Source organism: Pleurodeles waltl, unplaced genomic scaffold (genome assembly GCF_031143425.1).
Source record: "Pleurodeles waltl isolate 20211129_DDA unplaced genomic scaffold, aPleWal1.hap1.20221129 scaffold_188, whole genome shotgun sequence".
NCBI classification, from domain to species: Eukaryota; Metazoa; Chordata; class Amphibia; order Caudata; family Salamandridae; genus Pleurodeles; species Pleurodeles waltl.
This window is the reverse complement of record NW_027149894.1, coordinates 249388-264680: the sequence shown is the minus strand read 5'-3', so window position 1 is coordinate 264680 and position 15293 is coordinate 249388. Positions and strand designations below refer to the sequence as shown.

The 15293-nt window shown below is 53.6% G+C and overlaps 5 protein-coding genes across 5 annotated transcripts; 4 read left to right on the top strand and 1 right to left on the bottom strand.

Annotated features, from left to right (window-relative positions):
- Positions 1 to 9370: 9370 nt before the first annotated feature.
- LOC138274528 (histone H1-like) lies at positions 9371 to 10279 on the top strand. The gene has a single exon (XM_069219003.1). It carries the CDS (start codon positions 9557 to 9559, stop codon positions 10259 to 10261), a length of 705 nt encoding a protein of 234 aa, XP_069075104.1. The 5' UTR covers positions 9371 to 9556; the 3' UTR covers positions 10262 to 10279.
- A 367-nt stretch (positions 10280 to 10646) lies between these two features.
- Positions 10647 to 12570, top strand: LOC138274529 (histone H3). Its single transcript, XM_069219004.1, has one exon. It carries the CDS (start codon positions 11021 to 11023, stop codon positions 11429 to 11431), a length of 411 nt encoding a protein of 136 aa, XP_069075105.1. The 5' UTR covers positions 10647 to 11020; the 3' UTR covers positions 11432 to 12570.
- LOC138274531 (histone H2B 1.2-like) lies at positions 12098 to 12529 on the bottom strand. The gene has a single exon (XM_069219006.1). The coding sequence runs from the start codon at positions 12527 to 12529 to the stop codon at positions 12149 to 12151; it is 381 nt and encodes a 126-aa protein (XP_069075107.1). The 3' UTR covers positions 12098 to 12148.
- A 136-nt stretch (positions 12571 to 12706) lies between the features above and the next one.
- Positions 12707 to 13344, top strand: LOC138274530 (histone H2A type 2-C). Its single transcript, XM_069219005.1, has one exon. The coding sequence runs from the start codon at positions 12873 to 12875 to the stop codon at positions 13269 to 13271; it is 399 nt and encodes a 132-aa protein (XP_069075106.1). The 5' UTR covers positions 12707 to 12872; the 3' UTR covers positions 13272 to 13344.
- Positions 13345 to 13889: 545 nt separating this feature from the next.
- LOC138274532 (histone H4) lies at positions 13890 to 14391 on the top strand. The gene has a single exon (XM_069219007.1). It carries the CDS (start codon positions 14024 to 14026, stop codon positions 14333 to 14335), a length of 312 nt encoding a protein of 103 aa, XP_069075108.1. The 5' UTR covers positions 13890 to 14023; the 3' UTR covers positions 14336 to 14391.
- Positions 14392 to 15293: the final 902 nt, after the last annotated feature.

Sequence of the window (15293 nt, the reverse complement as noted above, 5' to 3'; positions counted from 1 at the left end):
AGAACACTTTACGTGCTTCAAAACTGTACACAAGCACCCTCACAGTGTCAGCACTGGGCCTGCAATGTCCCTGGCCCATTTGCAACCTCCAGGCAGCTGTTTTCGACATTAGGCTCCAAGGGGGCAAAGTCACTCCTTCTACCCAGGGCTACGGAGCTCCAAGTAGGGTAAGATTCCAGGTTTTCCCCCTAGATGGAAGTGGAAAAAAAGATCATTTTTCGTGCTTCAAAACTGTACACAAGCACCATCACAGTGTCAGCACTGGGCCTGCAGTGTCCCTGGGCCATTTGCAACCTTCCAGGCAGCTATTTTACACATTATGGGTGTTTCAGCTCCAAGGGGGAAAAGTCACTCCTTCTACCCAGGGCTGCGGAGCTCCAAGTAGGGTAAGATTCCAGGTTTTCCCCCTTGATGGAAGTGGAAAAAAAAGAACATGTTACGTGCTTCAAAACTGTACACAAGCACCCTCACAGTGTCAGCACTGGGCCTGCAATGTCCCTGGGCCATTTGCTACCTTCCAGGCAGCTATTTTACACATTATGGGTGTTTCAGCTCCAAGGGGGCAAAGTCACTCCTTCTACCCAGGGCTACGGAGCTCCAAGTAGGGTAAGATTCCAGGTTTTGCCCCTGGATGGAAGTGGAAAAAAAAGAACACTTTAAGGCCCGTATTTATACTTTTTTTAGCGCCGCATTTGCGCCGCTTTTTGACGGCTAACGGCGCAAACCTACAAAATACAATGGTATTTTGCAAGTTTGCGCCGTTTTTGCGTCAAAAAACGACGCAAATGCGGCGCTAAAAAAAGTATAAATACGGGCCTAAGTGCTTTAAAACCGCACACAAGCACCCTCACAGTGCCAGCAGTGAGCCTGCAATGTCCCTGGCCCATTTGCAACCTTCCAGGCAGCTATTTTACACATTATGGGTGTTTCAGCTCCCAGGGGGCAAAGTCACTCCTTCTACCCAGGGCTACGGAGCTCCAAGTAGGGTAAGATTCCAGGTTTTCCCCCTGGATGGAAGTGGAGAAAAAAGAACACTTTACGTGCTTCAAAACTGTACACAAGCACCCTCACAGTGTCAGCACTGGGCCTGCAATGTCCCTGGCCCATTTGCAACCTCCAGGCAGCTGTTTTCGACATTAGGCTCCAAGGGGGAAAAGTCACTCCTTCTACCCAGGGCTACGGAGCTCCAAGTAGGGTAAGATTCCAGGTTTTCCCCCTAGATGGAAGTGGAAAAAAAGATCATTTTTCGTGCTTCAAAACTGTACACAAGCACCATCACAGTGTCAGCACTGGGCCTGCAATGTCCCTGGGCCATTTGCAACCTTCCAGGCAGCTATTTTACACATTATGGGTGTTTCAGCTCCAAGAGGGAAAAGTCACTCCTTCTACCCAGGGCTACGGAGCTCCAAGTAGGGTAAGATTCCAGGTTTTCCCCCTGGATGGAAGTGGAAAAAAAAGAACACTTTACGTGCTTCAAAACGGTACACAAGCACCCTCACAGTGTCAGCACTGGGCCTGCAATGTCCCTGGCCCATTTGCAAGCTCCAGGCAGCTGTTTTCGACATTAGGCTCCAAGGGGGAAAAGTCACTCCTTCTACCCAGGGCTACGGAGCTCCAAGTAGGGTAAGATTCCAGGTTTTCCCCCTGGATGGAAGTGGGGAAAAAAAAGAACACTTTACGTGCTTTAAAACCGCACACAAGCACCCTCACAGTGCAAGCACTGGGCCTGCAATGTCCCTGGCCCATTTGCAACCTCCAGGCAGCTGTTTTCGACATTAGGCTCCAAGGGGGCAAAGTCACTCCTTCTACCCAGGGCTACGGAGCTCCAAGTAGGGTAATATTCCAGGTTTTCCCCCTGGATGGAAGTGGAAAAAAAAAGAACACTTTACGTGCTTCAAAATGTTACACAAGCACCCTCACAGTGTCAGCGCTGGGCCTGCAATGTCCCTGGGCCATTTGCAACCTTCCAGGCAGCTATTTTACACATTATGGGTGTTTCAGCTCCAAGGGGGCAAAGTCACTCCTTCTACCCAGGGCTACGGAGCTCCAAGTAGGGTAAGATTCCAGGATTTCCCCCTGGATGGAAGTTGGAAAAAAAGAACACTTTACGTGCTTCAAAACGGTACACAAGCACCCTCACAGCGTCAGCACTGGGCCTGCAATGTCCCTGGCCCATTTGCAAGCTCCAGGCAGCTGTTTTCGACATTAGGCTCCAAGGGGGCAAAGTCACTCCTTCTACCCAGGGCTACGGAGCTCCAAGTAGGGTAAGATTCCAGGTTTTCCCCCTGGATGGAAGTGGAAAAAAAATAACACTTTACGTGCTTCAAAACTGTACACAAGCACCCTCACAGTGTCAGCACTGGGCCTGCAATGTCCCTGGCCCATTTGTAACCTTCCAGGCTGCTATTTTACACATTATGAGTGTTTCAGCTCCAAGGGGACAAAGTCACTCCTTCTACCCAGGGCTACGGAGCTCCAAGTAGGGTAAGATTCCAGTTTTTCCCCCTGGATGGAAGTGGAAAAAAAAGAACACTTTACGTGCTTTTAAACTGTACACAAGCACCCTCACAGTGTCATCACTGGGCCTGCAATGTCCCTGGGCCATTTGCACCCTTCCAGGCAGCTATTTTACACATTATGAGTGTTTCAGCTCCAAGGGGGCAAAGTCACTCCTTCTACCCAGGGCTACGGAGCTCCAAGTAGGGTAAGATTCCAGTTTTTCCCCCTGGATGGAAGTGGAAAAAAAAGAACACTTTACGTGCTTCAAAACGGTACACAAGCACCCTCACAGTGTCAGCACTGGGCCTGCAATGTCCCTGGCCCATTTGCAACCTCCAGGCAGCTGTTTTCGACATTAGGCTCCAAGGGGGAAAAGTCACTCCTTCTACCCAGGGCTACGGAGCTCCAAGTAGGGTAAGATTCCAGGTTTTCCCCCTAGATGGAAGTGGAAAAAAAGATCATTTTTCGTGCTTCAAAACTGTACACAAGCACCATCACAGTGTCAGCACTGGGCCTGCAATGTCCCTGGGCCATTTGCAACCTTCCAGGCAGCTATTTTACACATTATGGGTGTTTCAGCTCCAAGAGGGAAAAGTCACTCCTTCTACCCAGGGCTGCGGAGCTCCAAGTAGGGTAAGATTCCAGGTTTTCCCCCTGGATGGAAGTGGAAAAAAAAGAACACTTTACGTGCTTCAAAACGGTACACAAGCACCCTCACAGCGTCAGCACTGGGCCTGCAATGTCTCTGGCCCATTTGCAACCTCCAGGCAGCTGTTTTCGACATTAGGCTCCAAGGGGGCAAAGTCACTCATTCTACCCAGGGCTACGGAGCTCCAAGTAGGGTAATATTCCAGGTTTTCCCCCTGGATGGAAGTGGAAAAAAAAAGAACACTTTACGTGCTTCAAAATGTTACACAAGCACCCTCACAGTGTCAGCGCTGGGCCTGCAATGTCCCTGGGCCATTTGCAACCTTCCAGGCAGCTATTTTACACATTATGGGTGTTTCAGCTCCAAGGGGGCAAAGTCACTCCTTCTACCCAGGGCTACGGAGCTCCAAGTAGGGTAAGATTCCAGGTTTTCCCCCTGGATGGAAGTGGAGAAAAAAGAACACTTTACGTGCTTTTAAACTGTACACAAGCACCCTCACAGTGCCAGCAGTGAGCCTGCAATGTCCCTGGCCCATTTGCAACCTCCAGGCAGCTGTTTTCGACATTAGGCTCCAAGGAGGCAAAGTCACTCCTTCTACCCAGGGCTACGGAGCTCCAAGTAGGGTAAGATTCCAGGTTTTCCCCCTGGATGGAAGTGGAAAAAAAAGAACACTTTACGTGCTTCAAAACGGTACACAAGCACCCTCACAGTGTCAGCACTGGGCCTGCAATGTCCCTGGCCCATTTGCAACCTCCAGGCAGCTGTTTTCGACATTAGGCTCCAAGGGGGCAAAGTCACTCCTTCTACCCAGGGCTACGGAGCTCCAAGTAGGGTAAGATTCCAGGTTTTCCCCCTGGATGGAAGTGGAGAAAAAAGAACACTTTACGTGCTTCAAAACTGTACACAAGCACCCTCACAGTGTCAGCACTGGGCCTGCAATGTCCCTGGGCCATTTGCTACCTTCCAGGCAGCTATTTTACACATTATGGGTGTTTCAGCTCCAAGGGGGCAAAGTCACTCCTTCTACCCAGGGCTACGGAGCTCCAAGTAGGGTAAGATTCCAGGTTTTCCCCCTGGATGGAAGTGGAGAAAAAAGAACACTTTACGTGCTTCAAAACTGTACACAAGCACCCTCACAGCGTCAGCACTGGGCCTGCAATGTCCCTGGCCCATTTGCAACCTCCAGGCAGCTGTTTTCGACATTAGGCTCCAAGGGGGCAAAGTCACTCCTTCTACCCAGGGCTACGGAGCTCCAAGTAGGGTAAGATTCCAGGTTTTCCCCCTGGATGGAAGTGGAAAAAAAAGAACACTTTACGTGCTTCAAAACTGTACACAAGCACCCTCACAGTGTCAGCACTGGGCCTGCAATGTCCCTGGCCCATTTGTAACCTTCCAGGCTGCTATTTTACACATTATGAGTGTTTCAGCTCCAAGGGGACAAAGTCACTCCTTCTACCCAGGGCTACGGAGCTCCAAGTAGGGTAAGATTCCAGGTTTCCCCCCTGGATGGAAGTGGGAAAAAAAGAACACTTTACGTGCTTTAAAACCGCACACAAGCACCCTCACAGTGCCAGCACTGAGCCTGCAATGTCCCTGGCCCATTTGCGACCTTCCAGGCTGCTATTTTACACATTATGAGTGTTTCAGCTCCAAGGGGGCAAAGTCACTCCTTCTACCCAGGGCTACGGAGCTCCAAGTAGGGTAAGATTCCAAGTTTTCCCCCTGGATGGAAGTGGAGAAAAAAGAACACTTTACGTGCTTCAAAACTGTACACAAGCACCCTCACAGTGTCAGCACTGGGCCTGCAATGTCCCTGGGCCATTTGCTACCTTCCAGGCAGCTATTTTACACATTATGGGTGTTTCAGCTCCAAGGGGGCAAAGTCACTCCTTCTACCCAGGGCTACGGAGCTCCAAGTAGGGTAATATTCCAGGTTTTCCCCCTGGATGGAAGTGGAAAAAAAAAGAACACTTTACGTGCTTCAAAATGTTACACAAGCACCCTCACAGCGTCAGCACTGGGCCTGCAATGTCCCTGGCCCATTTGCAAGCTCCAGGCAGCTGTTTTCGACATTAGGCTCCAAGGGGGCAAAGTCACTCCTTCTACCCAGGGCTACGGAGCTCCAAGTAGGGTAAGATTCCAGGTTTTCCCCCTGGATGGAAGTGGAGTAAAAAGAACACTTTACGTGCTTCAAAACGGTACACAAGCACCCTCACAGCGTCAGCACTGGGCCTGCAATGTCCCTGGCCCATTTGCAACCTCCAGGCAGCTGTTTTCGACATTAGGCTCCAAGGGGGCAAAGTCACTCCTTCTACCCAGGGCTACGGAGCTCCAAGTAGGGTAAGATTCCAGGTTTTCCCCCTGGATGGAAGTGGAGTAAAAAGAACACTTTACGTGCTTCAAAACGGTACACAAGCACCCTCACAGCGTCAGCACTGGGCCTGCAATGTCCCTGGGCCATTTGCAACCTCCAGGCAGCTGTTTTCGACATTAGGCTCCAAGGGGGCAAAGTCACTCCTTCTACCCAGGGCTACGGAGCTCCAAGTAGGGTAAGATTCCAGGTTTTCCCCCTGGATGGAAGTGGGAAAAAAAAGAACACTTTACGTGCTTCAAAACTGTACACTAGCACCCTCACAGTGCCAGCACTGAGCCTGCAATGTCCCTTGCCCATTTGCAACCTTCCAGGCTGCTATTTTACACATTATGAGTGTTTCAGCTCCAAGGGGGCAAAGTCACTCCTTCTACCCAGGGCTACGGAGCTCCAAGTAGGGTAAGATTCCAGGTTTTCCCCCTGGATGGAAGTGGAGAAAAAAGAACACTTTACGTGCTTTTAAACTGTACACAAGCACCCTCACAGTGCCAGCAGTGAGCCTGCAATGTCCCTGGCCCATTTGCAACCTTCCAGGCTGCTATTTTACACATTATGGGTGTTTCAGCTCCAAGGGGGCAAAGTCACTCCTTCTACCCAGGGCTACGGAGCTCCAAGTAGGGTTAGATTCCAGGTTTTCCCCCTGGATGGAAGTGGAAAAAAAAGAACACTTTACGTGCTTCAAAACTGTACACAAGCACCCTCACAGTGTCAGCACTGGGCCTGCAATGTCCCTGGCCCATTTGCAACCTCCAGGCAGCTGTTTTCGACATTAGGCTCCAAGGGGGCAAAGTCACTCCTTCTACCCAGGGCTACGGAGATCCAAGTAGGGTAAGATTCCAGGTTTTCCCCCTGGATGGAAGTGGGAAAAAAAAAGAACACTTTACGTGCTTTAAAACCGCACACAAGCACCCTCACAGTGCAAGCACTGGGCCTGCAATGTCCCTGGCCCATTTGCAACCTCCAGGCAGCTGTTTTCGACATTAGGCTCCAAGGGGGAAAAGTCACTCCTTCTACCCAGGGCTACGGAGCTCCAAGTAGGGTAAGATTCCAGGTTTTCCCCCTAGATGGAAGTGGAAAAAAATATCATTTTTCGTGCTTCAAAACTGTACACAAGCACCATCACAGTGTCAGCACTGGGCCTGCAATGTCCCTGGGCCATTTGCAACCTTCCAGGCAGCTATTTTACACATTATGGGTGTTTCAGCTCCAAGGGGGAAAAGTCACTCCTTCTACCCAGGGCTGCGGAGCTCCAAGTAGGGTAAGATTCCAGGTTTTCCCCCTTGATGGAAGTGGAAAAAAAAGAACATGTTACGTGCTTCAAAACTGTACACAAGCACCCTCACAGTGTCAGCACTGGGCCTGCAATGTCCCTGGGCCATTTGCAACCTTCCAGGCAGCTATTTTACACATTATGAGTGTTTCAGCTCCAAGGGGGCAAGGTCACTCCTTCTACCCAGGGCTACGGAGCTCCAAGTAGGGTTAGATTCCAGGTTTTCCCCCTGGATGGAAGTGGAGAAAAAAGAACTTGTTACGTGCTTCAAAACTGTACACAAGCACCCTCACAGTGTCAGCACTGGGCCTGCAATGTCCCTGGTCCATTTGTAACCTTCCAGGCAGCTAATTTACACATTATGAGTGTTTCAGCTCCAAGGGGGCAAAGTCACTCCTTCTACCCAGGGCTGCGGTGCTCCAAGTAGGGTAAGATTCCAGGTTTTACCCCTGGATGGAAGTGGAAAAATAAAAGAACACTTTACGTGCTTCAAAACTGTACACAAGCACCCTCACAGTGTCAGCACTGGGCCTGCAATGTCCCTGGCCCATTTGCAACCTCCAGGCAGCTGTTTTCGACATTAGGCTCCAAGGGGGAAAAGTCACTCCTTCTACCCAGGGCTACGGAGCTCCAAGTAGGGTAAGATTCCAGGTTTTCCCCCTGGATGGAAGTGGAAAAAAAAAAAGAACACTTTACGTGCTTTAAAACCGCACACAAGCACCCTCACAGTGCAAGCACTGGGCCTGCAATGTCCCTGGCCCATTTGCAACCTCCAGGCAGCTGTTTTCGACATTAGGCTCCAAGGGGGCAAAGTCACTACTTCTACCCAGGGCTACGGAGCTCCAAGTAGGGTAAGATTCCAGGTTTTCCCCCTGGATGGAAGTGGAAAAAAAAGAACACTTTACGTGCTTCAAAGAGGTACACAAGCACCCTCACAGTGTCAGCACTGGGCCTGCAATGTCCCTGGCCCATTTGCAACCTCCAGGCAGCTGTTTTCGACATTAGGCTCCAAGGGGGCAAAGTCACTACTTCTACCCAGGGCTACGGAGCTCCAAGTAGGGTAAGATTCCAGGTTTTCCCCCTGGATGGAAGTGGAGAAAAAAGAACACTTTACGTGCTTTTAAACTGTACACAAGCACCCTCACAGTGCCAGCAGTGAGCCTGCAATGTCCCTGGCCCATTTGCAACCTTCCAGGCTGCTATTTTACACATTATGAGTGTTTCAGCTCCAAGGGGGCAAAGTCACTCCTTCTACCCAGGGCTACGGAGCTCCAAGTAGGGTTAGATTCCAGGTTTTCCCCTTGAATGGAAGTGGAAAAAAAAAAGAACACTTTACGTGCTTTAAAACCGCACACAAGCACCCTCACAGTGCCAGCACTGAGCCTGCAATGTCGCTGGCCCATTTGCGACCTTCCAGGCTGCTATTTTACACATTATGAGAGTTTCAGCTCCAAGGGGGCAAAGTCACTCCTTCTACCCAGGGCTGCGGAGCTCCAAGCAGGGTAAGATTCCAGGTTTTCCCCCTGGATGGAAGTGGGAAAAAAAGAACACTTTACGTGCTTCAAAGAGGTACACAAGCACCCTCACAGTGTCAGCACTGGGCCTGCAGTGTCCCTGGCCCATTTGCAACCTCCAGGCAGCTGTTTTCGACATTAGGCTCCAAGGGGGCAAAGTCACTCCTTCTACCCAGGGCTACGGAGCTCCAAGTAGGGTAAGATTCCAGGTTTTCCCCCTGGATGGAAGTGGAGAAAAAAGAACACTTTACGTCCTTCAAAACTGTACACAAGCACCCTCACAGTGTCAGCACTGGGCCTGCAATGTCCCTGGGCCATTTGCAACCTTCCAGGCAGCTATTTTACACATTATGGGTGTTTCAGCTCCAAGGGGGCAAAGTCACTCCTTCTACCCAGGGCTACGGAGCTCCAAGTAGGGTAAGATTCCAGGTTTTCCCCCTGGATGGAAGTGGAAAAAAAACAACACTTTACATGATTCCAAAAGGTACACAAGCACCCTCACAATGTCAGTACTGGGCCTGCAATGTCCCTGGGCTCATTTGTAACCTCCAGGCAGCTATTTTACACATTATGTGTGTTTCAGCTCCGAGGGGGCAACATCACTCCTTCTACCCAGGGCTACGGAGCTCCAAGTCGGGTAAGATTCCAGGTTTTCTCCCTTGTATGCAGGTGAACAAAATAATAGTTTACATGGTTAAATAAGGTAGGCAGGCACCTTCACTGTATCAGCGGTGTGCATTCAGTGAGTTTGGCCCGTTTCTATCCTCCTGGCTCCTGTTTCCCCTCTCGCTGGGCACACGAAGGCTTGTGTTATTTCTGCAGTTTATAAAACGTTGTTTCACGGGTGCCAAGAACCCCATTGTGGTGCCCCACGAGTCATTCGGTACAGAAGCACGCTACGATTGATATGCTATCTTTTCTGACCACAAACGTTAAGACTGTGTAGGTGAAAATGGGCTCGTGGACAAAGTTTTCTGACACAAAGGCATCAGCCATCGGAGGAGTGTGGAGTCTACCAGCTGACTAAAAGCCGGTGGCAGCGCGCTGAAACGAGAGGAGAGCACGCATAGGAAAGGGATGAAGTTGGGCTTCTTTTGATGTATAAATGAAAGCCCAGTTCTAACGTTTACTGTTTTAAAACATAGATAATCTGATGAGAGGAAACACAAAAGCCAGCTCGGAGCAGAGAGCCGAGTGTGCCGCGAACAGCCTCCCCTCCTGGGGACCAATCAGGAGGTGGCTCCTCCCTATATATGCGCGGAGCTCCGGCGGGAGGGACATTTCTCATCTGTGCTAGCGCCTCGACTCTCTGTACCATGGCTGAAACCGCTCCAGCTGCCGCGGCCCCTCCCGCTGAAGTAGCCCCCAAGAAGAAGGCGAAGAAGGCGGCGGGGCCGTCTAAGGCCAAGAAGCCCGCGGGACCCAGCGTCGCCGAGCTCATCCTGAAAGCGGTCACCGCCTCTGCCGAGAGGAAGGGGGTCTCCCTGGCGGCGCTGAAGAAGGTGCTGAGCGCCGACGGCTACGATGTGGACAAGAACAAGAGCCGCGTCAAGGCCGCCCTCAAGGGCCTGGTCAGCAAGGGCGCCCTGGCCCAGCTGAAGGGCACCGGCGCCTCCGGCTCCTTCAAGGTGAACAAGAAGCAGCTGGAGGGCAAGAAGGCGGCCAAGAAACCAGCGGCCAAGAAACCAGCGGCCAAGAAAGCCGCCCCGGCCGCCAAGAAGCCCAAGAAGGCCCCCGCGGGGGTGAAGAAGAGCCCGAAGAAGGCCAAGAAGCCGGCGGCGGCCAAGAGCCCCAAGAAGCCCAAAGCTGCCCCGGCCAAGAAGGCTGCCAAGAGTCCCGCGAAAGCAAAGGCGGCCAAGCCCAAGGCAGCCAAGAAAAGCCCCGCCAAGGTGGTGAAACCCAAGGCGGCCAAACCCAAAGCAGCCAAGCCCAAAAAGGCAGCGCCCAAGAAGAAGTAAGGGCTCCTGCCAGACACTGCGAACACAAGGGCTCTTTTAAGAGCCACCCACCCGGTCTAGAAGAGAGCCTGTTCACCCCCCAGCCCCGCGCACGCCGTGCCCCGCTCCCCAGCCATAAACGGCACCGTGAAATCCCGGCGCGCCTCTCCGCGCTCGAGCGCCGCGTGTGATCTTGGGCGGATGCTCGCACGGAGGTTATTATAACTCCTTGATAGTTTTAAGGCTAACTATACGTGTGGGAGGTACTAGACCTCGGTGGATGACACATTCGGGTGATTACGTGTGTGCTTAGCCGCAAACACTATGTCCGAGGCGGACTGGGAATAGTGTCTGCTTGAAGCAGACGAGTGTGCGCCTTAAATCCGTAGGAGGTAACGGCGTGTGCCAGGGTGACCAAAGGGGCTATAACACCGTGGGCTTGTCCCCCGCAGGTGACCGAGACGGGGAGGGGGTGACTGGTGGGGCGGCAGCTAGCCGGGGGGGCAAGGGGGAGAAGACCTGCCCAAAACGCGGGCTTTTTCGGCTCGGGGTACATCAACCAATCGGGGGGCTGCTTTCCATTTTGACCACATTTCATTGGCTACAGACAGCCACGAGCCGCCTCTTCAGTGAGTAACCAATCCTTGCTATTTCCAAACTTGGGCCCGTGGTTTCAACCAATCAGAGCAGCCCTCCGTCTCCCAGGGCATAAATAGGCCTCTGTGCGAGGCAGGCCCCATTCCTTCTCGCACGCCGCGCAGAGAAAGCTCCGTCTTCGCCATGGCCCGCACCAAGCAGACCGCCCGCAAGTCCACCGGAGGGAAGGCGCCTCGCAAGCAGCTGGCCACCAAGGCTGCCCGCAAGAGCGCGCCTGCCACCGGAGGAGTCAAGAAGCCTCACCGCTACAGGCCCGGGACCGTGGCTCTCCGCGAGATCCGCCGCTACCAGAAGTCCACCGAGCTGCTCATCCGCAAGCTGCCCTTCCAGCGCCTGGTGCGGGAGATCGCGCAGGACTTCAAGACCGACCTGCGCTTCCAGAGCTCGGCCGTCATGGCCCTGCAGGAGGCCAGCGAGGCCTACCTGGTCGGGCTCTTTGAGGACACCAACTTGTGCGCCATCCACGCCAAGAGGGTCACCATCATGCCCAAGGACATTCAGCTGGCCCGTCGTATCCGCGGCGAGAGGGCCTAAGGACCGACCCTAACCGACACCACATATACCACAAGGGCTCTTCTAAGAGCCACCACCTTGTCACGTAGGAGCTGTTCATATCCGTGTGTTGTACACGGGGGGAGGCGGGGGCGAAAGGAAGGTGTTGGTAGGCACCGGTACTCATTAACTCATACCGGCACTCGGAAAGCAGAGCGCCTCCTTTTCATATGATAAAGTGCTTTGTTTGGCAGACGGGTTGTGCAGCGACCGGCACCTCGCAAGCCGGGGCTGTGTGGTGTCTGTGCTACTTTTAAACCCCCGGTAATCTTGTCCGGCTTCAGCAGAGGGAGCGCCTGCTCGGGGGCGACTTGTAGCCGCTCTCGTCTCCCTTGGTTTTTAAGTACGAACGGAACGTGCCCCGTGCAAACTTTACACACTTCTCCCCTAACGTGGAAAGCAATAGCGGGACCGTCCGTGCGGGTCAAACGCTATTACATTACAGCGCTTAGTGACACTTTATCCCCAACAAAGCCTGTTCACATAGACGTTTTATTAGGAAGGGCGCTCTGCTCTACCGTCCCTCGCTCTGCTGCAGGCCCCGTCAGAGCGGGACCTAATGCGCACCACACTACGCTTCATTCATAAGACACGCTAAGGGTACCTCTTCACCGATAATATCCGCACAGCAGCTCTTAGAGGAAAAAGTGTTGGCCCTTAAAAGAGCCCTTGTGTTAATTGGAGATGTGCCTCGAAGCCTTACTTGGCGCTAGTGTACTTGGTGACGGCCTTGGTGCCCTCGGACACGGCGTGCTTGGCCAGCTCTCCGGGGAGCAGCAGGCGCACGGCGGTCTGGATCTCCCGGGAGGTGATGGTGCGCCGCTGGTTGTAGTGAGCCAGGCGGGAAGCCTCCCCGGCGATGCGCTCAAAGATGTCGTTGACGAAGGAGTTCATGATGCCCATGGCCTTGGAGGAGATGCCGGTGTCGGGGTGCACCTGCTTCATCACTTTGTAAATGTAGATAGCGTAGCTCTCCTTCCTGGTCCTCTTGCGCTTCTTGCCGTCCTTCTTGGGCGGCTTGGACAGCGCTTTCTTGGAGCCCTTCTTGGGAGCCGGCGCGGACTTGGCTGGTTCAGGCATGATCGACACTGGGCAGGCGCTCGCTGTGCAATCAGGAGAAATGCGGAAGCTGCGCCCGGGCTGCTGTACTTATAGGCTGGGCGTGTAAAGCAGCTGCTTGTTCCATTCTCCGTTCCCATTGGTAGGCACAACCGGCACCCCCTCCGTCCTCATCTTAATACGCGCCTTTCACTTCTGTAATTCTGATTGGTGGAGTAGGTTATTCCTTCCTCCAATGTGGGCCTCAGAGCTTAGCGGGCAACCAATCAGAGACGACCCGAAGTCTTTATATGACCGGGGTCCGGAGCACGCAGGGATAGTCTCTCTGTCTTCTTAGCCCGAGAACCTACAGCAGCTGCTCGCCATGTCTGGACGCGGAAAGCAAGGAGGCAAGGCCCGCGCTAAGGCCAAGACACGCTCTTCCAGAGCCGGACTGCAGTTCCCTGTGGGCCGTGTGCACAGGCTGCTCCGAAAGGGAAGCTACGCCGAGCGGGTCGGCGCCGGTGCCCCCGTCTATCTGGCTGCAGTCCTGGAGTACCTGACGGCCGAGATCCTCGAGCTGGCCGGCAACGCGGCCCGGGACAACAAGAAGACCCGCATCATCCCCAGGCACCTCCAGCTCGCCATCCGCAACGACGAGGAGCTCAACAAGCTGCTGGGCAGAGTCACCATCGCCCAGGGAGGCGTCCTGCCAAACATCCAGGCCGTGCTGCTGCCCAAGAAAACCGAGAGCCACAAGGCTGGGGGCAAAGCAAGCAAGTGAAGCGCCGCAGCCTCCCTTACGAACCACCGTATAAATACATTATAAACACAAGGGCTCTTTTCAGGGCCGCACACAGATTCCATCAAAGAGCTTATCCCTTCTAAGTCTCACTTTTGCCGGCTTCTTTAAATTCAGCGCTCGCACCTTCGCCTCACCGGGCGGCGTGTCCGACCCTCCGGCGATGCACGTGAATAATGTTAACACAGCCGCTAAGGCTACCTTGCGGTCCATACTTTTTATTCATGTTTATACATATATATTTTTCAGTTTGCGGGCACGCCGCTACCGGGCGCGGGGTGTGAACGTGTGCATGTTGTGGCTGCACGCACGCAGCGCGGTGGCGCCGGGGAGGGCTTCGGTGCGCTGGCCCCATTGAGACATTTGAGAGCGGTCGGAGGGGGACCCCGGGTTAGGGTTGCTTCAGGCCGGAACAACCAGCGAGGGGCTGGGGTGCTTTGCACCGTTCCGTTTGCGTGGCCTGAACGCCGGTGGCGTGTGAGGAGGGAAGAGCAGAAGCTGCGGAGCCCGCCCGCCCGCAGGCGAGCCCAGGACAAAGGGGCGCTGGGAGCCCGCGCTTTTTCAAACGGCAGCGGCCGCTCGGGGCCCGCTCTCTGCAGAGGGCGGGCCGGACAGCGGCTCTCCCGCCTCTCGGCCTCACACGTCAGAGGCTCCCTCGCCGGTCCGCAGCTGCTCCATATAAGCAGCCGTTCTCGGGCTGCTGCTCGTATTTCTGCTTCGACCGAGAAGAGAGCATGTCTGGACGCGGCAAAGGAGGAAAGGGGCTCGGCAAAGGCGGTGCCAAGAGGCACAGGAAGGTGCTCCGCGACAACATCCAGGGCATCACCAAGCCCGCCATTCGCCGCCTGGCTCGCCGCGGCGGTGTCAAGCGCATCTCCGGCCTCATCTACGAGGAGACCCGCGGTGTGCTGAAGGTTTTCCTGGAGAACGTCATCCGGGACGCCGTCACCTATACCGAGCACGCCAAGAGAAAGACCGTCACCGCCATGGATGTGGTGTACGCCCTGAAGCGCCAGGGACGTACTCTCTACGGATTTGGCGGTTAAACACCACTCGCCGAGAACGCACAAAAAAACAACCTAAAGGCCCTTCTGAGGGCCGCCCACTGGATCATAACAGAGCTGTGTGTATACGACACCATTTTATTACATTTTCCCTGCCGGGTTGGGCTGCTCTCCAGGCCCATACCCAATTTCTTTACACCTTCCCGTATTTTCGACTATTAAGCCCCCACAGGGTGGGGGCTTACAAATGCGGGTAAAGAACAAAAAGTCGAGCAAAGTCACTCCTTCTACCCAGGGCTACGGAGATCCAAGTAGGGTAAGATTCCAGGTTTTCCCCCTGGATGGAAGTGGGAAAAAAAAAGAACACTTTACGTGCTTTAAAACCGCACACAAGCACCCTCACAGTGCAAGCACTGGGCCTGCAATGTCCCTGGCCCATTTGCAACCTCCAGGCAGCTGTTTTCGACATTAGGCTCCAAGGGGGCAAAGTCACTCCTTCTACCCAGGGCTACGGAGCTCCAAGTAGGGTAAGATTCCAGGATTTCCCCCTGGATGGAAGTTGGAAAAAAAGAACACTTTACGTGCTTCAAAACGGTACACAAGCACCCTCACAGCGTCAGCACTGGGCCTGCAATGTCCCTGGCCCATTTGCAAGCTCCAGGCAGCTGTTTTCGACATTAGGCTCCAAGGGGGCAAAGTCACTCCTTCTACCCAGGGCTACGGAGCTCCAAGTAGGGTAAGATTCCAGGTTTTCCCCCTGGATGGAAGTGGAAAAAAAATAACACTTTACGTGCTTCAAAACTGTACACAAGCACCCTCACAGTGTCAGCACTGGGCCTGCAATGTCCCTGGCCCATTTGTAACCTTCCAGGCTGCTATTTTACACATTATGAGTGTTTCAGCTCCAAGGGGACAAAGTCACTCCTTCTACCCAGGGCTACGGAGCTCCAAGTAGGGTAAGATTCCAGTTTTTCCCCCTGGATGGAAGTGGAAAAAAAAG